Source organism: Pygoscelis adeliae, unplaced genomic scaffold, assembly GCF_000699105.1.
Source record: "Pygoscelis adeliae isolate BGI_AS28 unplaced genomic scaffold, ASM69910v1 Scaffold171, whole genome shotgun sequence".
Taxonomy (NCBI): domain Eukaryota; kingdom Metazoa; phylum Chordata; class Aves; order Sphenisciformes; family Spheniscidae; genus Pygoscelis; species Pygoscelis adeliae.
In genome coordinates this window covers 5,274,168-5,299,431 of record NW_008824186.1, presented here as the reverse complement: position 1 = coordinate 5,299,431, position 25,264 = coordinate 5,274,168, and the positions used below count along the sequence as shown (strand labels likewise).

General features: G+C 36.5%; 1 protein-coding gene across 1 annotated transcript in view; it reads left to right on the top strand.

The window, feature by feature from the left end:
• Window positions 1-25,264, top strand: part of LUZP2 (leucine zipper protein 2) — a 205,463-nt gene that overhangs the window by 151,593 nt on the left and 28,606 nt on the right. Inside the window, exons 8-9 of the mRNA XM_009334525.1 lie at window positions 9,119-9,193; window positions 13,250-13,414. Coding sequence (XP_009332800.1) covers window positions 9,119-9,193; window positions 13,250-13,414 — 240 coding nt within the window. The remainder of the gene's footprint in view (window positions 1-9,118; window positions 9,194-13,249; window positions 13,415-25,264) is intronic.

The window sequence follows — 25,264 nt, the reverse complement described above, 5'->3', positions numbered from 1 at the left end:
GACAGGAAATTGAAATTTGCTTAGTTGATTTTTATAAAATATATTAGGGCTGTTGCATAAATGTCTGTGGTTGATGTTTGGGTGGTAAGAGATGGCATGATTACTTTTCAGATAGCGATCCTGTTGAGATAATATAGGATAAGGGACCATTTCCTCATCTTCTGTTACGTGGTCTTTTATCACTGCATGGTAAGTGAGTACTTGTTTTCATGAAGCACAATTTTTTTTTTTTTCCTTAAATTTGATTTCTTTTGTAGTAGACAAGATACTTTTTTTCCCCTGAATGGTTGTACAGTGTATTTTCACAACATTGACACAAACATACGAAGAAAGTCTTATCTAGATTATGTGTGTTTTGCTTAGGAAGTAGATGTCACTGTTTATTTTGGCATCTTTTTGTTGGTGCATATTTTCCATTTCAAATGCCATATTTTAGCATTTTTGTATATTGTTGTGATGATATTATAAACATAGTAATGTGTTATTGTTAGCACATTATGTTAGCATCACAGGAGGGGTCTGAAGATCTAGACAGAATTGGCTGCTGAAAAATACTTACAAGGTGTTTGCAGACATGGGAATTTTTTTAGTATAAAGAGATAAGTGACATACAAGAAGGTGGAGGGATGTCATCATATATATTTCCCAGTCAGGACATTGGATTATGTATTAACATAATTCATTGATATCCTTATTGAAACAAATCTCCTTCTGCTATTCTATTTTTTTCATGGTTTCATGCAGTTTTGGCAATTACAGATTTGTGAAATGTATATATTGTTTAGTAATTCAGGTCTATTAGTTTATTGCCAGTACATTTTTTACAACACAGTTTTGAGCATGAAAAACTTTTGTAACATTTTTAATGAACTGAAAAATCCAATTAAAAAAGTTTCTATATGGCCCTGAGTATATGGCCTTAATGATATGGACATGGACTTGCATCAGATGGTAATGCAGTCCTAAATAGCTGGTCTGAGTTACTGTGTGAGACAAGGCTAGTCAACAGCCAGTGTGAGACAAGGTTACTTAAATCTAGCAGCAGCAGCAGCTCCACGTTTAACTGGCAGCGTACAGCTATTCAGTCAGCTTACAGACCTGGTCCAGCTCCCGCTCAAATGAGGAGAGGTTTACTATTGTTATCAAATTGAAATTGATTGGAACTTTGACATTTTCCAAATGGTTTAATTATAGTAATGATTTTGAGCGTGCCCAAGTAGGCTTGAAAAAATTAAAAACTTTGTCATGTAAAGTATTGAAAAATTTCAAACTGCCCAAAGATCAGAGAAAAAATAGGACTGAGGGAAAGACATAAAAGAAGCTGAAAGATGAGTCAAAACCTCATCTTGTGTAAACATGTAGCAAGAAAAAGAGGGAATGTTTCCTATGAAAACTGTGGACCTGGATCCATGTGTGTTATATGTCAAAAGGGGGCAGGATGTTGGATGAGTAATGCCGATGCCAGAAGTACACTTTGAGAGCTACTGTTTTGGCACAATCATTTTTCGTCAACATTTAAACTTCTGCAGTGGTAGGTGCTGTAGAAATTGCCAAGAAAAATGTCTTTTTCTGAAATATTAGAACTGAAGACTTCTTAGGCTGAGGAAATTGGGACATGATGTGCTGTCAGCCTCCGTGCATTAAGTGAGGGAATGGTCAGACACAAACATGACAAACTGTGAAAACGAAGAGCAGGCGCCAGCCACAGCGCCCATGCGCGTTGGCTTTCCCTGGAACCGGAGAGGCCGGAGGAGTAGCTAAGGTGGTGCCTTGGGCACCATGTCTTTGGTGGCACCTGGCACACGTTGAAATCCAGAACCAGCCGCTCTCCTAGCCCTGGGGCTCCTCGATGAACCATGCTGTGGGGTGACCGCTTGGAAGATCACCAGGCTCCAGGCAATGAACTTCTGGAGCACATTGACATGTATGTCCTAAATTAGGTGTGCTTCCTAACAGAGGCAATTTTGAATACCTCGACATTTGTTCTAAATCAGACAGAAATAAAAATTATTTGAGAGGATAGTTCTGCATCACTTAGTCTCCCCCTTGCTTGATCCTGTTTTCTGGGATGTTGCTGACAGCAAATTCAGAGCCATCTACATGATGATCTGCAGCATGAAATTCCCAAAATAAATACAATAAATTTAATCTGCATTTTGGGAGGGTTTTTGAGATTTCTGTATTACTCGTTGTTGGCTGATTTGGAGCCACTTTGCAATAATGAATATGCCTGTGTTAATGAATGCTGTATGTGTTGGATGTTTTAGGTTTTACTTCATTTATCAGCTGAATATGAGGTAATCTTTATGAAATTGAAAGTTTTAAGATAGTTATCTCTTGACAAACACTTTTAAGTTAAGTGATATTGCCAGATGTACTAGTTCTGTTTCCTTTGTTTTGTATTTTCCTGGCTGAACTATACTCTTGACTGGAATGGTCAAATTTTAGAAAGAAGCCCCCAAATCAAAAAGTTGAAGCTTTGGGCAAGACGTGGACGAATCATCCCAGAAAAAAAGAGGAAGTAAATGTTTCCAGTGCACTACTGACAGAGGTGTAGAGCATTCTGGTATGCCTAATGTGAATTTTAAAATGCTTACCCCCTCAGAGTTTGTTCTTTTACTGCTAAAATAAGCAATACAATTGTTTAAAGACGACTGACTTAGAAAAGAAAGAGCAGCAGGTTGTTGTAATCATGTAGATCAGTTATCCATCGAAAAAACAACTGGGGCTAAAACCTAAGGCACTCTGGCCTTATCTGAAGGGAGGAAAATCCCCTACGGGAGATAAAAAGGCAGACCAGGCACAAAGGTGGGTGTTGTGGCTTTTCTCTTTGTGCGCATCGTCTGAGCGTGTTTCTGCAGAGAAACAGTTATTTTCATTTAGTTAGAGGTTGAGTACTTTACTGAAACCCTAGTGAACTGCTATTTTGCTTTCGTTGTAACGAGTTTTCTTTGAAGGAAAAGCATGAAGGTTGGGGAAGGAAAAGTGAAATTTCAGCTAATAAAAAAGCACAAAGGTCTTATTTCCTTTTTTAAATGTACATCCAGAATAGTCACAAATGAGAGATAAAAGCATTGTGGCAGTAATGAGCATTAAGAAAATGTACAAGCTGTGAGACTTTGCAGAAATGATGTTTTTAACTGACTTTTCTTCTTGTTGTAAGTGCTTGAAATATAATACAGATGTTGCTGAACGTCTGGTTTTTGCTGCACATCTGATTAAATGGAATAGCTGCCAAAAAGTGTTATTCTGGGTTACATTTAACACCTTGTGCTACAGTAAACAGTACAATTTAGAAGCACAAGTCTCTGTTTTTCTAAGACACAAGTAATGCTTGCAGAATAAGCACAGTAGAATACTGTTTACCAGATAATTTATTTAAATTTCCGGTTAAGTGATTTCTAATTAAAAAGTTGTGTTAGTTAGAAAATATAATCAATTTTAAAATAAAAAGTTGTACAGTAAATATTTTTTCTTCAACATTTATTTAAGGCCTATGCAGGAGAAAATGGAATTCAGAATATCCAATCTATTTAACGTGTGATTAAACATCAGTTAGTCAATCATGTTTTCTAATTAAGCAGAATGTGTGATAATTTTGTCCTCGATAAACAGCAATCCTTGTTATGAAATACAGTAAGTCTTTCAAAGTTTTGTAATAACCAAATAAAATCCCCATTTATCATGTCTTGAAGTGAAGAAAACCCCATCACGACTATGCTTATCTCTGCACGTGTTGAGTAATCCTTCTAATGTGAAGCCATAACCTAGCCTTTTCTGGCAAAAAAAAACCCTTTGAAATTTTGTTTAAGGAGAAGAAAGGGAATGGAGTAATTTTTTTTCCTGAGTATTTTAAGCAGTTACAAGTTTAAAAAAAAAAAAACAAACAACAAAACACACCACACAAAAAAACGACCGCCAACAACAGCAAAAGCTGTTGTTGCCAGCTGTATAATATATATACATATATATATATAAAACTGTATATTTATATTCCACGTGGACATGCTCTATAAAGTTTCTGGGAAAGAAATGTTAAAAAGGCTTCTAAAACACATTCTTTTTGGCTGCGCCAACAAACTTGCAGTATTTGTAATAGCTGTACAGCCCTGCAGCCCCCATCACCCGCCTGTCCTGAACCTTAACCCTTAATTGTTCTGGGGTGGAATTCATATCCCGCTATTACCATGGAATAGATCTGGGATCAAATAAGACTGAAATGTTAAGATGGGCACCACTCCCTCTGCCCTCCCTCTGACCTATGCAGCACACGCAGTGTTTGATCGTACTACGGGGTCCTGTTTCTGAGTCTTCTCAGAAGGAAATAGGATTTTTTTTTTTCAAGAGGTTATTGTGTTATTTGGTTTGTTAAATCATACACAGAAATAGGATCACGGCCTGGTTTTGCTAATCTGTACCTTCAGGAAAAGCTTAGTAACTCGCCTCACGGGTGAGAAGCTTTAGGTTTTGTCTGACTCCTGAGAAGAAATGGGAGGACTCGGAGGAGATGTCTGTGGAAAAGCCTATGGAGTAGCCAGGTTTGGGCAGAAAGTTTAGATCTGTCGTTTCAGGATAAAATACCAACAAGAACACTTAAAGGAGCTGTATTTGGAGCTTATTTGTAAAGTACCACATCGTTATCAACAACACATAATCCTACAGGAATTTATTCATTGTATTTACGTGGGTTTGTCCCAAGAAAGGTCATTGCAAGGATTAATTTTTTAGAAGAAACAAAAGTTCTAACTTCTCCAAAGGTACACAAAAGACCAATAGTGAATGTTCTTTTCCTTCTCATGTGACTAAGGAAGTGTGAGAAGTGTAAAGCTTCTAGCCACCATTTTTCAGATTACAAAACTACCCTCTCGCCCCCCTGTTTTGTTGCTTTCGTGTGACTTTGAGGAACATGAACATCTCAACTACCTATATTATATTGGTATGATATTTATAAATTCTTGAACGTTGAAAGTCATCATCCCAAAAGCATGCAGGCATTGCCTTCTCTTTTTTTATTTATATGCAGAAATTCTCCCCGGTCTGAATTACTCGTTATAAAAAATTCTATGTCAATTTGGATTTCTCTCTGTCTACTTGAAATCAGAGTAGTCTTTTCTTTTTGCTTTCTATACATATGCCTGGAAGAATTTAAATATGGGCATTTTGTGTAATGTAATCCACAATGACTAAAGGTAAGTACATTCCTTAAGTGAGTTAGAAAAGTGTGCTTCACTGACAGTAATTGCTTAGTGCAGTCTTTCAGAGGATGAAAAAATTATTTATCTTACTATTTCCTCCGTAAGACCCGATTCTACAAGAATGCCTAAGAGAAACTTAGCATTTTTAAGTTTTTCCAGGCTATGCTTTTTAAAGGCACTTTACTCCTTATCAGAGTTGGACTGGTGTAGTCCTACTGGTATTTCGTCCTTTTTCTTTATTCAGTATCCAAGCCACATTAATTGAATTAGCCTCCTTAAAAAACTTCTAAATTAAAACAGCAGTGAAAGTATTGCAATATAATTCAGCCTTGATAGAAAAAAAAATTTCAGAAAAAAAATTGATTATTCTTCAGTTTTGGGATAAATATCACTACTTTCAAATGAGTGATTCATCAAAAATGCATTTTTAATGCCAGGATTTTATTCTCACTTGATGTCAGTTGGATTGATATCACTGGCCTATTGGCTCAGTAATCTGTGAAATAAAATGAATATACATGAAAGTTACAGCAAAAAGTTAGTCCATCAAGACATGACAATATTACCAAAAATAAAAATAAGGCTTGATAAATTATGTATTCAGAAAGACTTTATGCATACAGGTGAGCCTGTCCTTTGGAAGAATACCTTTTCACCATAAACTGAAAATGTTTTACTTTTCACGATGAGGGAAGTGATCGTCCCCCTGTACTCAGCACTGGTGAGGCCGCACCTCCAATACTGTGTTCAGTTTTGGGCCCCTCACTACAAGAAGGACATTGAGGTGCTGGAGCGTGTCCAGAGAAGGGCAATGAGGCTGGTGAAGGGTCTGGAGAACAAGTCTTATGAGGAGCAGCTGAGGGAACTGGGGTTGTTTAGCCTGGAGAAGAGGAGGCTGAGGGGAGACCTTATCGTGCTCTACGACTACCTGAAAGGAGGTTGTAGCGAGGTGGGTGTTGGTCTCTTCTCCCAAGTAACTGGCGAAAGGACGAGAGGAAATGGCCTCAAGTTGCGCCAGGGGAGGTTTAGATTGGACGTGAGGAAAAATTTCTTTACTGAAAGAGTGGTTAAACATTGGAACGGGCTGCCCAGGGAAGTGGTTGAGTGATCATCCCTGGAGGTATTTAAAAGACGTGTAGATGAGGCGCTTAGGGACATGGTTTAGTGGGCATGGTGGTGTTGGGTTGACGGTTGGACTCGATGATCTTAGAGGTCTCTTTCAACCTTAATGATTCTATGATTCTATTTGATGTGAGCGGTGTTATGACAATATGTTAGATTAATTAATTCTTTCTAATGGCAGGCAGCAATTAAAGAAATTAAACACTTTTCCTCCAACTTGATTTTTGATACGGCTGCAGTTTCATTGAGTCCAATGTATTATATAGCACCAGACGTTCTCATGCAAGGAAAGAAGCAGCAGTCACCTGTAACCACCATTACCTGCTTCCTATCAACTACCCAGATTTTCAGATGCCTACGTAATGCATGTGTTGAAGAAAACCAGACATCCCGAAATTCATAACTTTAGCTCTGGTATTCCACTGATTTAAGCTGTAACACAGATGGTGCTGAATGGAAAAGTTGCCTAGTTGTCTGGCCCACACCACGTGGCAATCCATCATCTTCCATGTGATTCTAATCCTTTAGCAATGCACACCATCAGAGATGCCATCCTGGCCTCTTGTTTATCATGTAAACGTTATTTTGTATAATTTCTCTTTTAATGGCAATTCAAATTATTTAATTATATATACTGTTTTTCAAATCTTGGCTCTCATTAATTTAAAATGTATTATTTTTTATAAATGTACTGTAAAAATAGTTTAATAAGTGAGAAATTACTCGGTCTCATTCTAGTATCTAATGAGAACTGTCTCTGCATCGGGTAAAGCCAAGCTTAATGTTCAGTCTTTCAAACATTGACTGGGACCATTTTTATTGTGAGTGATATTATGTACTATAGTAACAAATGCAAATGTTACTGAACTCTAGAAAAATTCTTATATGTTAGTAAGTTTTTTCTTTAAGAAGTCAGTCATAAGTCCAGTTAAATTTTGCAAATTCTAATGAAATGGAAGGATTCTTTCTGTATTGGATGCTCTGTTGCCAGACTGAGGAACCAAACCGGTGGTCTGATCTGTGTGTTGTGTGTGTGTAGTGACTGGTATCAGGTGTAAGAAATGTGATGCAGTGGAAATTAGGGACTGCATTCACAAGAGTCTGCCCCGCCTCTGAGCAAGCAGTTGACTTCTGCTTTGAAGCAAGATTGCCTAATCATATATAGTTTTGACTAATGAAACTGTGGCTGCTCTGATAAATCCGCAGATAAATGCCTAATCCTGTTTTAAAATGCGGCTAAGTAGTTCTTTACATGAGCAGGGAACTGGGAATGCCAGGCTTTTGTCATTTTATCAGCCAGTACAGCCTATGCCTAATGCTAATAAACATCACTTGAGGTATCTGCTGAGGAATATGGGCTTCCCTAAGCTAATACACGTCAGTTATGATATGTGCTAGAAGTACTGTCATTGCCCCAACACAGAGACCAAGTTAACCATGTTTTGTGGGGTTTATGCTGAAAAGCATTTATGTTGCGTGGCTATACATTAAGCTATGCTACAGTCAGCAGAGTCTTGAAAAGTCTGGCAAGAAACTGATATCTGGCTGGGGATGAACTTCGGAAGCCTGGTGAGCATGGGGTGGTGCTGGGGGAAAGGGTGCTTGCAAATATTTGGTCAAAATTCAAATGTGCTGCTTTCTAACTGAGAAATGAGAACTTGATCCAATTGTTCTGTATGCACAAAATGTGCATTATCTAATCAGAATTTCAGAGAGAAAGAATAACTGGTTACCTCAGTGTCTTTCTCTATGGTTCCTTTCATAAACAGGGAAAACAACTACTGGGCAGTTTCTGCAAATACAACAGAAAAGAAAACTGTACTTTATTCCTTTTGATTGCATAGTAATGTGCTATTAATGATGGGGACGAGAACTGCAGGAATCTGGGAGCTCCTGCTTCTCTAAAATGGAAAGTTTTTGCAGAGAATGTATTTCCCTGAAGTGAGCAGTCTGTTTGAGTGTATCTAGCTCCTAGGGAAGGGGAGAGAAAATCATTGTCTTTAGTTACTGAGGAATTAAAAGCATCTCCTGAACACTCAAGACATTGCATATACATTGTCAAAGGCCAGATCTCCTCCAGAAGGCCTTGTGGGAGAATAATGTTATGTCATATAAAAAGCCAACACTCCTTCCACATAGGGTGCAGACTGCTTGCCTGACCCTGACTTCCAATGCAAATCTCCCCAAATGTGTTCTCACTGTGTAGTTGCATAACTAGCTATTCTTGTGAATTTGCCTTTCCTATTTCTAGAGGAGATGGAGAAACAAAGCTGGAGTTAACCTCTTGTATACCAGCAGATAGTAGCATTTCATAAGATGTCTACATGCATGAGCGTTTGGGTGTTCTCTAATTTCTCTGTTTATGCCAAGTTACGTTAATGTTAGCATCTCAATGTTTAAAACTACAAAATAGTATTTCAGATTACAAATGGAAGTCAGATAAATGAACAAAATAATAAAAACTGTTTGGATACTTTGAATTTTCCAGAAGGATATTATGGCATACTCTAAATACTGTATAGTATGGAATTGTTCTTGCTACTGACATTGAAATTAGAGTAAACTTGCATCCACATAAATGGAGAAGATTTGAGACCAGTTCCCACATAAAAATACACTTTTTCTCAGGAAAAAAAATATCCCTTGAGGCCTGGTCTTTTTGCAAGCAATTCTGACCCAATTCATATATATTACTTTTAAAATGTATACCCTTTCCTCTCTCACAGGCACTGCATGAAAAATTATGGGGGAAAAACATGCATTGTAGATTGCATCAGTTTTTTTCTTCTTTATTCCCACAGGCACAACAGCTAACAGATCTGGAGCAAAAACTAGCAGTTGCAAAAGATGAATTGGAAAAGGCGGCCCTTGACAAAGTAAGAAGTGTAACGTAATGTAAGCATGTTTGTCTCTGTCAGCTGTGAATGTTTCAGTGTAATTTGACAAAAACAAATGAAAGTCTTGCGAAGATTTAGATGCATACTTAATTGTGTGTACCTGGGTGTAATGCTACTGAAGTCAGTGGAACTAATTATGATGCATGAAATTAAGTACAACTGCAAAGTTATTTAAGAGGAGGGCAATCAAATTAGAAAGAAATATCTCAAAAACCCACAGAAAACCAAATGCTATACAATTCTTTATGTGCAAAAGTACACTAACGAGAATGTGCCTGTAACCAATACAACTTTTATCTGAGGTGTAGTCATAGCTCCAAGTAGCATGCAGTATAGAAATGGGTCAGTCTCTTGTTAGGGTGGATCTGATGTGGCAGAGCTAACTCTTCTTTGGGCAGAGGTGCCCGCTCATGTCGGAGGCTGTAGGGAATCCCAGGAAAGGGACAAAGCAGGACACATTCACTCCTCTCAGCTGTGCAACAGGGGAAGTTTCTTCTAGATTTAGGGTAGCTGGGAAGAAAATATCATGCAATAGGGAAGCAGTTTATCAGAAAGGAAAAAACTTCAATATGCTATCAAATACTGCTTTTTTTGGTTTGTTTTTCTATTATTTTCAGGTTCCATTAGACATTTAAAAAAAAGTATGCCCCTTGCACTAAAAGCATTTTTCTTTAATCTTCAAGATTGCAATCACTGAAATCATCCTCTTGAGTGAGGATTTGCATCCAGTGTTGCAAAATGTCATCTATGTAAGCAATGCTCACGGTAGCATTATTCAAACCTGTGTGTGCGTCTGGTGATATTTCATGTGTTTCTTGTTAGTACACTAAACTGAACTGCTCCACATGTTAATTTAAAAATTAAGCACGTTCCTTCTTTGCTCGTATAACACTCACAAACATGGTCTCTCACTAGTGCCAATATACTGTCTGTGCCAATGGCAAGAGAGCAACGCGTGTCGTAAATACCTTCTAAATGCAGTTATTCATTACAATGCAGACAGTTGTGAAGGAGAAAGCAAAGAATATTTGACATCAGGAACTTTTAATGAGAATGCTATTAAGGAATTCTGTCTGCAAATCAAAAGGGGATTTGCAGCGCACCCAACTGACTTCTGACTCTCTGTTTCTTTCCTATTAAATATTATAGAATTTTAATTTAGGGCTCAGTTATGGTTCCATAGGCTTACCAGAAGCCCGGTGTCATCTTCTTGCAAATCATCATCAAAGGAGTCTTTGGATGGCTTCATTGCTTCCATGCTGCAGAAGTGCAGTGGAAATGGCGAGCAGGAGTAAAAAAAGCAGTGCAAATCAAGGAAAAACACAAAGTTTAGGCCAGTGAGAATTGTGAGACAGTTTTATGAGACTAGAAATACCCGTGTTTGACTAGCTCTAACTGCAGAGTAATAAGACCATTTAAGCTGTAGGTACCTTTTTTCCCCTGGTTAAGAGCTTTTCTGTATGAACTATGAATTGAAAAGAGTTAGAGACGGCCAATGGTCCATCCATGTCTTCAGGGAGGACTACGGCCTTAACTGTTTTGACAATGGCAGCACAGTTTCAGCTAAGCAATGTGTAACTGGAATGGAAGCAATGTGTAAAGCAATGTGCATTTTTGGAAAGTGAGCTGTATTTGAAATAAATTGAGTGATTGAATCTCAAACTGTGCCTATAAATAGGCATTAATTTGTATTTTTCTTTTGGGAGGTTATCAGACTTTTCTATTAAATATTATTTTGTGCTGACAGTGGACTTAGTGTCTCTCATAAGTCTATTTACACCACAGCACTTTTCTAGTTCCTGTGATGGACCCTTGGATGACTGACAATTTTTGCATTACCACAGCCCAAATTATACTATATTGAATCCAACAACATGACAAGAGTATAAACAGATCTGGGAAATCTGAAGACATGCACCATATCTTGGCAGTATTTTGACCAGCAAGCAACCTGTTTTGACCACAGTCACATCTATGCAAGGTTATTGAGAACTTTGTCAAACGGCATCCCCGGTTCCAATAGCGTTTCCTTAAGTTGTACGCTCATGCTGCCCATTTATACATCTCCTATCAGCAAAGTCAAAATTGAATTTTGTTACCCACAGCATGAAAACAAAATAACCTGTTCTGCTTTTACCTTTGGAATGGCAAAATGGCTGGCCGTAGCCAAGGTAGAACAAGCACTGGATGGCAAGGGTGGGAGATGAGAGGACAAGAAATTATCCAGAGGGATTTCCGGACAGGAGGAGTGTGGTTTCACATCATTGTGATTGGCGGGGAGCACTAGGGTCATGTAGGGCTAGAATGGCTGAGTCCGTATCTTCAAGCAAATTTACCTAGTCTGCTACCTCTGCCAGTTTGGTGTCTGAGCTTATTTTGACCATGTCAAATGGTGATTTATGTTCTCTGTGCAGTCACTTCTTGAAAAGGTAGGGTGAAAGACGTATTACGTGAAAAGTAGTATACTAAGGTCTTCTGTTGTCACTTAGAAATTAAAAGATCCCTGACTCAGATGGATAAAGTAATCCTTTCCCTTTCACTCTGCCGTTAGGTCAGAGACATATCAGTCTGACTCATACATTTTAATAAGTAATTCATACAAAGTGCTGTCCTCTTTGATGATAATCTAACATTCCTCCTCACTGCACACACTTTAAGGGAAAGACTTTCAATTTTGTATGCAAACAAACCAAACTCCATTCCATCTCTTAGTTCTTTGATTTTCCTTATTGTGCTGTGCATTAATAGTCTTTTTATGGTTGTCTTTGATCCTACCATTGAAATGTACCCTACTAAATCTTTGTGTTTGTTTATTTTTAAAGAAACACTCAGGTCTTTCCCAGTTATCAGATACATTCCCTGGTTCCAGTTCAGGGGAAGTTTATCTGATGTAAAACATGGAATATTTGTCGGGTTCTAAAAAATACTTGTTTAGCAAATAAACTTAAGCAAGGTGGTGTATGCTGAATGCCATTGCTTAGAATTTGTATAACTCTGAAATATTTTTATATTGTATATGTAATATTTCACATATGTAGTATGTAATGTTACTTATACATATATTTTCCGTCAACTTTTGCCATTGTATAGCTTGATTTGTATATCTTCAGAAACATTTTTGAAGGTTGAAATGTGCTGATGTAGCCTGTATTTATAGGCGCATTCTTAATATAAAGAAGAGCAAGATGGTTTTTTAAGGCCAAATGCTGCCTAACTCCCCCTGGAATGAGTATAAGGAAGTTGCCTCAATATCTAACATTTGACTCCAAGTGTCTTGCTGTGATGGAGCAAAGATTTAAAATGACATTTCCTCAGAGCTGTAGTTATCTCACTGTTCTTACTGTCTCAGCTTATTTCAGTGACAGACTGCTATTTTCATTAATACATCTATCTGTATTTCTGTGAGTAACATAATGGTGTTCTAACATGAGTTGCAAGCACTTCACTGCTTAAAAGTTTTAGTTTGCCTTGATGGACAGTAATGGATCTGGACAATCGTATTCTTAACAGATGAAAAGACATGGTTTGTTTGCTATACGCTGCAACAGCGCAATATGCTCATGAGGGAAGTCATCTTCGTTGGATTAAAACTAATCCTTATAACCTGCGGAAAAATACCAGTTATTCTGAATGTTACAGACAAAATTCCATGCAAAGTCTGTGTCTGCAATACTTGTGAATGTTCACTTTTCTGTAACTCTTATATGTAAAAGTCTGGACACTGTATGATATTTGGTAGATTGTATTTTTGTTTCTTTTCAGATAAAATAATATTTAATAATTTTTTGCAGTAACCAATGGGGATAAAACTGCATGGAGGAAAGGGAAGAGTGCAATGACTTTCTAGGCAGTTTGGTGTGTAATGCACAGTAACCTAACCATATAAAAAACCTACTTTAAACAACCTTAATTCCTTCCTTTAATAAGAAAAAGCAGCAGCTGCTCATAAATGTTTGGTTTAATGCTGAGAGAGAAAGCAAGCAATTCTGTTCATAATAACACGTTAGAGAACTGATGATTTCTTATTTTCCCCAGGAGTCCCAGCTGAAAGCTCTGAAGGAGACTGTGCAGCTTTGCCTGTCTTCCGTACTGCACAATCAGCCTCCTGCTAGGAATCTTATCCCTTCAAAACCAGCTGAGAAGCTGACATCCCCAGTTACAAAGGGCTCAAAAGTTCCATTCCAAGTGACAAGCACCAAGGTATGGTTTCTCTCTTGTTTTTTTTTTTTAAACAACTTTGAAAGTTTGTCCTGTAAGAGCATCAAACTGGAACTAAGGAGGATTTTAAATTCATTGAAAGATTAGGATGAATTTTGAGGATAATTCTAAACCTGTTTCTGATGTCAATAAACTTTTAAAATTGGGAAGCAGCTACTTTTTTTGTTGAGGAACAAAATTTTGTCTATCACTTGCTAAATGGACCATGTCTGCATAACAAATCTACAAGGAAGATGAATTTGCACCTAAAATAAGTGAGGATGCTACTTTATAGGATTACTTACCTGTCAGGCACTGATAGTGAGTTTGTGGCAATATAGCACTAAACAGTAAGAAGGTTTTTCCTTATCATGGTTTTTTTTTTGTGAAAAAGGCTGATACGAAAACATAAAATAGTCTGGGACACCCAAAGCAAATTTGCTAGAAGAGATCTATGGAATTGATAATAGGCCATAGGGAATATTCCGGTCATGCAAGATGGGAAGGGCAGTTTAGAAGAAAGCATGAGAAAAAAAAGTTGATGAAAAGTGTTTTGGTTCAATAGAGTCAAGCAGTTTAATACAGTCAAGATTTACAGTGATTAACAACTGTCCTGATAATTTTCATCTCCAGGGTTGCATTTTGCTCCATGTATTCAACTGACTCAATAGATCTAGAAGAAATCTGTGATTTCAATTAAAAGGGAAGTTTTACAGAAGAATGACTGGAAGACACTTTAATGTCCTCCTTAAATTCCAAAACTCTTTCCTGAAATATGAATAGGAATTGCTAACCCATAGCCAGTTTGTAATTTTTATATGGCAGCTGTTGGTATTCACTATTAGTACAGAGGCTGAAGCCAAAAATTAGTGATCTTTCTGTATGCAATTAAAATTGAAATATAATTTTGGAAAGCAGAATATAATTATAAAACCGGATCTCACATTGCTACTCTTACAATAATGATTGTCGGTTCCTTAATAACTGTTTTATAGGAAGAAACCTTCATTCCCAAAAATTATTACCTCTGGAAACAAAGCACTGTATTAATTAATAGCAGCACATGGGGATATTAGTGTTAATTTAGATTAAGATCACTGGTTCTATGTTCTGCAAGAGAGTGGACACTTCTTTTGTAGGTCATGTAGACTGAGCTTCACTCTGGGATCTCAGGAGCACATTTCTCTTAATTAATGTGGCTGTAGAATTGTCTATCTTGTTCTTATTGTCCTTCTCTTCAGGTTGGCAGTGTTTGTGCTTCTGTCATGAAAGCATAGGTGTATTGAAGAGTAGGGCCCAACAAGCTGCTCTGCCTGTGTTGAAGATTGGTGTAGGGTCAGAGCCTTTGAAGCATTTGAGGTCTCCTTGGTTTTACAGGTATTACTGGAGTGCGACAAAGGAAAGGGGAATGCAGTGTAGAGGTCAGAATTAGATTTTTGATATTTGACTGAAACACAGAATAGTCTTCCTTCTTTTTTCTATGATCATACAGATTTTGTGTTTAATGTTCCTGTTTGTAAAATGTATTAGTATTTCCGTGCTCCAGTCTTTTGAGAAGCACCATGTAGTCCTCTGTGTCCAAAAGTGCTTGAATTAGTTATACTGCCTCTTTAATAGACATTGCTCACATTTCTCTGCACTTGGCATATGCCATAAAAATATCTGAGAAAATAATGGTCTGCAATCCTCTTCTTCCACACATTGACACCTCATTATTATAAATCTGTGCATTATTTGTGATTATAAAACCACTGAAATCTGCCACTGTGAAATAGGTTGTCAAAGAATCATAGTCAGTCCAGAATTATACCCTCTGCACTTAAGCTGTATTATAGAAGGCTTTTTTGTATGATGACATCCATTCTTATGTATCTTTTCCTTGGCTTTTTCTTCCTCTTACAAACCAACTAACTACAGATGTATAGCTTTCTTGTTTTAATTAGATTTGCATAAACATTTTGATATAGCAGGCTGGTATTTTTAGGTGACTATAAATGTGTGTGATTACTTAAGTATATTTTCATATGTGAAAATGGGAACTTTAGATGAACAGCACTTATGCATCTTATGTCTGATAAGCAGCATTTTCACCTTCAGGAAAGAAATGATGATTTGTCTGGTAAATATCTTATTTCAAAGATATTGTCATCCAGCCTAAAAATTGCTTTCTAATAATGTCAAACTTATTTTAAATCCATTGAAGGGCACATCATACGGTGTCTGATACCTGTATCACTTGGGGACAATCATCTCTGGGATTGGGGTGCTTCCTGCTTAACGAAAAAAAAAAGATGCAAATAAGTAGGTTGTATATTTGTATTCATAATTGGTAACCATACCTGAGTGCTTGTTAGAGATGATATTTAACACAAGAACATGGTATAGAAAGGATAATTAGGAAAGCAAATTGCCAAATTTCTTGGGAAGGTTCATTTTAAGAATTGATTTCTAAGTGAGGTATTTTGGTCTTTCTAGAGAATGTGATATAAAGAAGCATAAACCAGGCTTAAAAAATCAGTGCAGATCAGTGCATAGAAGTGCCTGCATCAGTGCAAAAAAGTTGTTGTTCTGGATAGCTCAGTGATTTGGAAGAGTGGGTAGTAATGGGAAATTCTTACATTTAAATCATAGAAGAAGTTCTCAAAGTGATCAAAAGCAATATCAGTCTGAGGTGGGTTTTGTGACTTGTCTTAAATGAGTTAATATTTACAATGTACAAGAACATAAAATATGGAATTTAGCATTTGAATTGGTGCTAGTATTTCAGACCAAAACCATTTTACCTGTCATGTACCTGTCATAACACTGATACTGGTGCTGAAATCATTGACCATTACAAATGGATTTAGGGCGCTGTGCATACAAGTTCAGTGACACTAGCAACTAAAACCAAGCATAACCAGAAGGCTGATCGTTAATCCTGAACTATGAGGTCTTTAACTTTCTGGATTGTTGACAATTATTTTTATTATGTGCTTTCTTTTGGGCTGTAATGTCGCAGCAATAACCATTCTGTGTTCTGCCAGTGGAAAATACTTCCAAACTAGTTGAGAGTTGTCGGTTCTGGCTTTTGTTGTAGCAATTTCCTTGCCTTGCCATCACAGAAGTGATGAGGAAAGAGGAAAATGAAGAGAAAGGAGGAGGACTGAAACTCTGCTTTCCTTTTTAATCTCCAAATGAGTGCCTAAGGACCTGGGTATTTAAAGAGATTGTTAATGGATGGAAACTGTAACATTTACTAGGCTACCTGCTGTGGGAAATGTGGGTTGGTACAATCTGTGAATCAGAGCACTGGTACTGACTTCCTATTGAGGCATTTTCTGCACTTACTGTATCTCGGCATAACAAAAAACTCTGTGAATTTATATGGAGTTAGAAGATGGAATGCATTCTTACTCCATTTGTTTTAATTCCTCTTTCTGAAAAAGGTTAACATTATACCTTATAAAAAATAAAAATTGTAATAATAACTCTCCTTCAAATATCTTTTGCTGTGCAAGGTAAAGATACCTGTGCTCCAAATGCAACAAAATGAGCTTAGTAACACTGTGGAAAATTAATGGCAAACCAAAATCAGAAGTGAAATAGAAGAAAAGTCTATTTCCAGTAGCGAGGCTGAATACACAGGTGATGGGGAACACAGTGACACAGATACCTGAATAATAGTGACTAGTTTGCTCTATTGTGTTTTTGCCTAATGCAAAAACATTGTTTCATGTATTCCCCAAGTTAATTCCTTCATTATAAATGCCCCGTGGTTTTTGTGTATTTTGTGAACTGCACTATTTTAAGAGTGGAAATACGCATGAATTTCAAACTGTGAAGAATAACACCCTCTCCTATATTGTACATAGTGTAGGTGGAAAGACCACATATGAATGCCACTTCAGTGTACTAGTCTTGATGGAGGAAATAGAGGCTGAATAAGAATGAGAACGATCCTTCTGTAGAAATGTATAGTACAGACTGAAAGGGGAACTGCCACTCCATTTTTAAAAGATTTAAAGATCTCACAAGAAAATGCGTCACTTTTGAGGTAAAAACTGCTGCAAGGAGCCATTGCCTCTGCCTCGCGTATATTATGAATATTGCGGACTCCAGCATACATTGATCAGTGTAAAAATTCAGGAAAGCTAAAGTACTGTGGGCCATCCTCCTTTTATTTGGAAAGAAGTACTTCATTCATTATCCATCAAAGTAAGCTTGGGGAATTCTATATCTTTACTAAGCCTAAGAAAATGTTCTTGTTGGAGCAGGAACGAGGAGAGCTTGTGAGGCTGCTCAAAGAAGGTACAAGCCTGGAAAGTTGGTCAAGAAACAAGGTACACCCTGAAAAGCATTTTGAAATGGCCATATAGGAAATTAAGAGGCTGAGTTTTCTGTGTTGGTACAGAAATAATGTGTTTAGGTTAAATTTAAACTCACAGTTATTCTGAGTGCAGAGATACTGAGCATCTACTACAGACACAGAGCAAGGTTGCTGAAAAAATAAGATGATCATAGTGTCAAGAGTCTTAGCTTCTTCACTAATTTCATCAGCGGTTTTGAAGTTTTTTTAAAAACCTATTTATAAAGGATCTATGGTTTATCTAGGAAGCCAGATTATTTCTTAGGCTTTAGACCTTATCCATTTCATTCTACAAAAGTAGAAATTATTGATATAAATATTTATGTAAAATAATAATATAATAGTTAATTATTTGTACTAAATATTAGTTATACAATTACTATCATATTACTGATAATACTGTAGGATATTATAATTATATAATTGACTAGAAATTTGAAAAACATTAGAGTTATATGTGTACATTTCTTCAAAATATACATACACACTTGGAAGGAATGAAGAAATGTTTGGAATGTATAGGTTGGAACCAATCCATATTTATGAAGACTGAACAAAGTTTTTTTTAACTGTCTTTTGAGAGTGTTTTTGTAGATCCTAGAAAACTAACAGAATAGCTTCCGATTAATGAAAAATTAACCAGCTGAATATAGCAATATATCACCTCATCTCTCTCCCTTTGTAGGTCAAGAAAGAAACCTAAATCAGAACAAATTACTTGAGGAAATAATTTCTGTTTTCTAATATCAGAGCTATTACTATTCATAAAATTTATCATAATATTCCAGTATAAATGAAGGTTCTGACCCTTTGAATAAAGCAATTGCAAATTCTTTGCTCAAGAACCTATGAAACAACACAAATATAATTATGGACTTATTTTTGTCCTTATAGGAAAGATTAAGATGCTGAAAGCTTTTCTAATGTGTGTGATTATCTTTACTCAGGGTGACCTCTGTATAACATGCTGAAAACATAACCTGGAAGTTATTTCTCTTTAGGCATTACGTTTCAAGCTGGCATTATGGCATTATGCCAGGAAGCACCTCAAATCTTGTGTGTAGTAACCCCACTCTAGAGACTGAAAGATGGGCCAATGGACTTCTGAAAAAAAAAAAAGATGCTAGGCTGAATTTAAAAAGATATTAGTGAAGTGAATTGGATATCCAAAATTCACAATATGTATACGCGTTTTGGTAACATAGTCTCTGTTTTGTGGATTTGGAAAACCTAAGCATTAAAATGTAAAATATTTGTGACTGTTCTTTTCCAATTTTCCATTGCTGCGTACTTCCTCGCTGTTGCCTGAAACATTCTCTGCATCGGTCTGGTATTTCAGACCATGAGGGCAGAGAAAGGCACTAGTAGTCAGTTTTTTTCCTCTATTTCCCTGCTTTTTTTCATTCTCCTGTTCTTTGTTGCTAAATACTCCTCATCATTTCTCCTAACTTACTACTTTTCAGCATTATTCTCTCATTCTGTCTAGCTAAGTATTCCCTTCTGACATCTATTCCTTCCTTAAACTTAAGAATAATAAATCAGTCTCATTAGGCTATTTCTTTTCCTATAAAATAAGATTCAGAACTCAGAGAGCAGTGGGTCCAGTGTTGTCCGAGGCAGCTTTGTGAAAGGGTCTGTTTCTAAAAGATTGTAAAATATAAGGTTAGACTTGAAACAATGATGGGTTTTAAACAAAAATTAAATCTGTTTTGTTTCCTGTGATGGTAAATGAAAATTCTATGTAATTGTGAAAAACATATAGAGTAAATCTTTTCATTTAATTGAACTCCAGGATAATACAAACCAATACAGATATAGCATGGCGTGCTGGGATTTATTTGGAAACTAATGGTGTGCTCACAATTGAGGAAAAAAAAATAGCGTGTATCCTCATAACTTTATCAGAGGAAACAGAGGTTGACCCTAAGGGCAAAATATATAGTATCTGTGGTCAGCTATAAGTAAACAGCAAGAGTGTTGAGGGCAGTGAATGGATTTATGCTCCATTAAAGCCTTAAGAAGTCTGCCTCTGTGGTACCTCAGTGCTTTTCTACTTTTGTTGCCTGAAACTTTGCTTGTGCCAGATCTAATGAGATATCACAGACACCTGCAGTTTCAGTGACCTGTAGATCATTGCATTCAGCACGGGGATTGGAAAACCGTAATTAAAAAAAGAAAAAGGCAATTACTCAATGTAGAGTCAGTCACATTTTGTAATACGCAGTAATGACATACAATCATATAACCCTTTCCTAATGCATAAACATTATGAGAATAAAATAGCATTGAAAAAATCACACTATCCATTGTTTTAGAATTTAATTTCAAAGAGAGTAAGGAATACGTGTCTCCTTCTAAGGTACTTACTATAGAAATGTAAGGCTAATGTGGTAAGAAATTTGTTTTTAAAAAGATAAAAGGTAATTTAATTGCAGAAGCATGACTAGCATGACCTATTTCTTCATGTAAGTATCTCCTGTTCTGCTTTTTATAGCTGTCTTTGGGCTTATAGACTTTTATTCTCATTATGATCAACTAGATGCCAACCATAGTCTTGTATTATTGTTAATGATGATTCATAAGAGTATGGCAACTCTTCCTCATATCTTTTATTTCCAGAATTTGCCTCAGATTGAGTATGTTTTTGCTGTTGCCTCAGAAAGCTTCCACGGAACTTTTTCTACAGCCCTTTTCTTCAGTGACTAATTTTTAATAAAATTTTATTACATGCTGGAAAACATTTAACACCAGAGATCATTAAATTGGAAGCTGAAGCTCTTTGCTTTTATTGCTTACTTTAAAGAAGTCTTCATTATTGGCACATTATCTTGATAGTAAATTAGTTTTAGAGGTTTTTTTCAACTAAGTACAATCAAGGGAAATTGGAAAAAAAGCACCTGGCATCTCTTATTTAGTCCATAACCCAAACCCAATATCATTCTCCTTCACATTTTAGTGACACGATCTTTATAATTATCTTCGTTTCATTAACTATTTGACCTCACTCCTCTTTGTTACAGAGTGTAAGTAGCTGGGCTGGCCCATTACCCCAGGGTTCAACTCTGAAATTAGCAATGGGCTAATGGGCTGAAGAGGTAACTGGTAACCATTTATTCCTGCGCTTTTTGTGGCTGTTAACTGCAAGTCAGTTGGGCTGTGTATGAAAAAGACTCCAAAGTCTCACTCCAAATACCCTCTTTTTTAATTAATGTCTTTACTTATCAGATGTTTCTATAAAGTCTCCCACAATCTAGTACATAATATGTCTCAAAAATACTGTGGGTTTACCGCTTGACAGTGGTTGAAAAGGAGTATGAGTATATAAAATTTAAATTTCTTAAGGGATGTTTTAAATAACATCAAAAAACCAGATTGTTAGGTATGGCTAATGGTATCGCGTGGACCTGGGGACTAGCACAGACAGCTTACCTCCGTCTTCTGAAACTCTGCTTCAGCCTAAAACCGGGCCCCTGTGCTAGAGCAGCCTCAGGCTCGCTGTGATGTTCAGCAGCTTTCTGGACAAGCTTACTTGTCTTTTTATCTATCAAAAATGAGAAAGAGAAGATGCCCTTAATTACTTTTCAGATGTTATTATTTTAGAGATATCTTTCCTCACCTACTCATATCTCATATCAAGTGATGGTTTTTTATAACATTTCTCTCTCTCTTTCCCCCCCGCTGGTGACAGTGGAGATGATGGGGGAAACGTACAGTATTTCTAATTTTAGTTAAAGTTGCATTTAGCAGAAAAATAGTTACACATTGTTTTATCTCATGACTTTCCTAGCTGATGTGTTTGTTACATGTTCTGTTAAAAAATATGCATATGTGAGCAATGAAAATGAAACTGAATTTATGTGCCTTTGCAGTTGCATATTAGTAAGCCTATTTTAAGATTTGTTAGTATTAGCACTTTTTTCTACTAATGTTACATGTAAAAGAAGACACAAAATGTGCAGAGGATCTAATTAATCATTTTAAGTGGCTTACAAACTTGAATGTAATTGTGAAAGTACTCCCAAGGGAATTTTGCTACCCAAGGATATATTAAAGATTTATTTGAAAATTATTAATGTGGATATCCTGTATACAATATGTATTGTTATTCTACTGTTACAAAGTTTCACTTGATACGTGTATATGGAGCCAAGTGGGCAACATTAGAGATAGTTAAGTAATCTTTTTCTTTGATTTGAGCAAAGATGTGATTTGAAAAATATTCACAAGGAAAATATTGATTGACTCTGGGCATTTTGGTCATTAATAGGAATTTTCTAGCAATGTGACCACAAACATTGCATTGAATCGTGAAGTGTAAGAAGTGCAGAATGGACTGGTGATAAACCCAAGGCATTCACGTTCAATTTAGTCTTGAGCAATTTAAGAAATCACCTACTGGCCTACATCTGAAGTCTCATCATCTTCCAGAATTGTTAAACTCCCCTTATTCTACATTTATTATTTTATGTTAAAATAATAATAAATAAAATGTAAAATAAAAAAATATTTTTTTTATTGTCAATGAAAAAGGATCATTGCTCTCATATAACGGAAAAGCAGACATTCAATTAAAACAAAAAAAACTTTTAGTATCAAGCCTATATCTGTTCAAATCCTTAAAAGTTAAATGGATGGTGTTTAAATTGAATGTTTGAAGCGGTGAAAAATGGAGGCATATAATAAATTACCATTGAATCTTTTTTATTACTAAATATTTTGAGGTAGTGACGTGTGGAATCGAACTTCACAACTCAAAAGAGTTATAAAGCAGGTATGTTTATTACGGCGCCGGGTGCAAGGGGGATAGCTCCTCCTAGCTTGCACACTGTATGTTGCATCAACTGTCCCTTATATGGTTCTGCAGTGTACATATTTGTTATTATAGGCTGGGTTAGTACAACTAGTTCTAAGAAAAGGCAGGGATATTTTAATTATTTCCAAGAACCTATTATCATAGGCTCCCTCCTCCTGGTGCATGCGTACTGCCGTCTGGTGGTCGTCTATTGGGGTCTTTTGGAGGAAGATGCACAGTCTTCTTCACCGGGTACCTTCACCTTTGGCCCAGAATGCTGAGTTGGCTGAGCTTCAGACTGCGAGGCTGGTTTCAACCAGATGGTCACTGAGTGTGTGCATTCAAGTTTCTGTTATCTACCCAATTTTTGTAACTTCTGCTAACAATAGGGTTACAGTGTCTTTGCCAAACATTCTATTATGCTTGCAACAGCATCTATGCTATCGGAGTTGCTAGCTACAATACTTTATGCTAACAATTACCCATTTGTTCCCTAATTCAGTAGTTTATGATTATTTATGGAATCCTGTTTTCTTGTATCTTTTGAAAAATAATAGTCCTTATTTCTGTTGATGGAGCTGTGGTCACAAAGGTAATCATATTGTCAGGTATTTTTTAATAAGAACAACTGTCTTTATAAGAAGGGACTTAAAGAAACAGACAATTGGAAGCAAACAGAGTTTATTTTGGAAAAGCTTCCTCTACCAGGATTCCTACCTTTTCTCAAATCAGTAAGAAAGCCTCTTTTAAGGTATGAGTGGGGAAAAAAGTCAGTCTCAAAAGGAAAAGCATTTCTCCAAGTGACCTCATTTATGAAACTCAGCTCGTGGTTCAGAAGGGTTCCAGCTTCACTGAGTTGGTCCTCCTGGGGTCTGTAACTCTTTCGGGGTTGGGCATTTTTGGCTTCGTCTTCCCGAAAAAACAGATGTTCGTGTCTGTGACTGTAACTTCAGTAGCTGCTTTTGTTCATCTGGGAAGACGGTAATTGCCTATGAGGCATATTCTGGTGGCGTGTATTATGGAAGTGTTATACAATGTTCATTATCCCACAGCTAATTGCGTTTTCCTTTGTGGTGGCTGTAGAAAATCAAGACTGTTATGGAAAGCATGAGTTTATTCGCTTGTTTCAGTTTCTTAAGTATTATAATGTCAGAAGAAAACCCACCTTAAGATGCTTAAGTATCTTAATAGTTTTATAAAAGGAAGATTTGATATTTTCTCCTCTGCAGTGAAGGATGGCCTGTTTTTAAACTTTAGAAACGGTGGAAAAATGAAGAGAAGTAGAAGGTGTATTTATACGTGTAGTTCTGCCCTTGAGTATATACCCATCTCTCTAGTCATCCTTGAACTTCGCATACTACAAAATATTATGTATTTGAACTTGCCTGCTCTGTAAGAAAAAATTATAGTAAAATTTAGCTGTTATTAAGGGAATGTGAAATTACAGGTTTAGATATAATGTAACATAGGTAACTGTATAAACATATTAACAAGTTTTTTCTCTAATAATACTTATTATATGTATGATGATCCAACAAAAACTTCTGTTTTTCAAACCTAATTAATTCTATTTCCTTTTCTTGTTGTTTTGGCTACAGATACATTTACAATAGACATCTAGTGTTACTGCTAAGCAAATGGTGATTAGAAGAAATTTGAAGTGAAATGATCCATATCAAGTGAGCTAATTGCATTCTGGCATTAGACATAAGTGTTCACGAGTAACTAGGCCACTCAAAAAATAGACTTCTGCTGTCTACCCCCAGTCTCTGATACCATGTTGGAGTAATATTTTGGCATCAGTGAAAGTTGATTTACACTGTGAATTTATTATATCGTCATACACACTAAGGACAGAAAAACCCTCGTGGACACCTAGCCTTGCCTGGCATAATATTTGCCACAAAAGTTTTCTATAAAAATTTTGATGCATACCTTGAAAATTTTATTCTACCAGTTTACCACTTGTATAAAAACTCCTTAATAGTGCTGTCATCCATGTCTTCAGTACCAGAAACTCAGCAAAAAGGACTTATAAACACATAACTCAGACCTTCTTTTCTATCTTGCATGTTGTGATTCAGTGTAACTGAAGTCCAGATTCTGCCTGTTCTTACATGGACATTCATTAGAACAAAAAAACCTAGGTAACTCTCTCTCTCCCTCTGTAATCCATAGTTCAGCGAGGCAGAATTATAACCACCCCTTATTCTTTATTACCCTTAAGCGTATTTTGGTTTTTAGATATTAGATAAAGGAGCTGAACAGACAAAATCTGGACAAGGACAGTAAATTTCATTACACAATAATTTAGCATCTGACATATTGTATCATCATTGCTGAGTGCTCCTAGAAGCATTCTACTGCTCTGAGAAAAATGCCACCTGAGGCTCTAGGACTTTGCTGTCGAGCCCATTATTATTTATTATTTAAATTGGACTAATGTGACTTGAGCTCTTTCCAAATGCATGGAATGATGCATTTTGTACTTTTAAGAGCCTGCATGAAAATGCCTTTCCCTGTTAAGCCAATATATCATGACTGACTCCAGTGCAGCCCTGGCAAATTACATACTGGCATGTAATCCAGGCGGCAGCCCAGAATAATGAAGAAAAAGGACACAAATAAGCACATGATGTACTACTCAGTCAAAAGTTACTAGGAAAAAATGTGATTAAAGAAATTATGTGGAAATAAATCCATGCATTAGTAA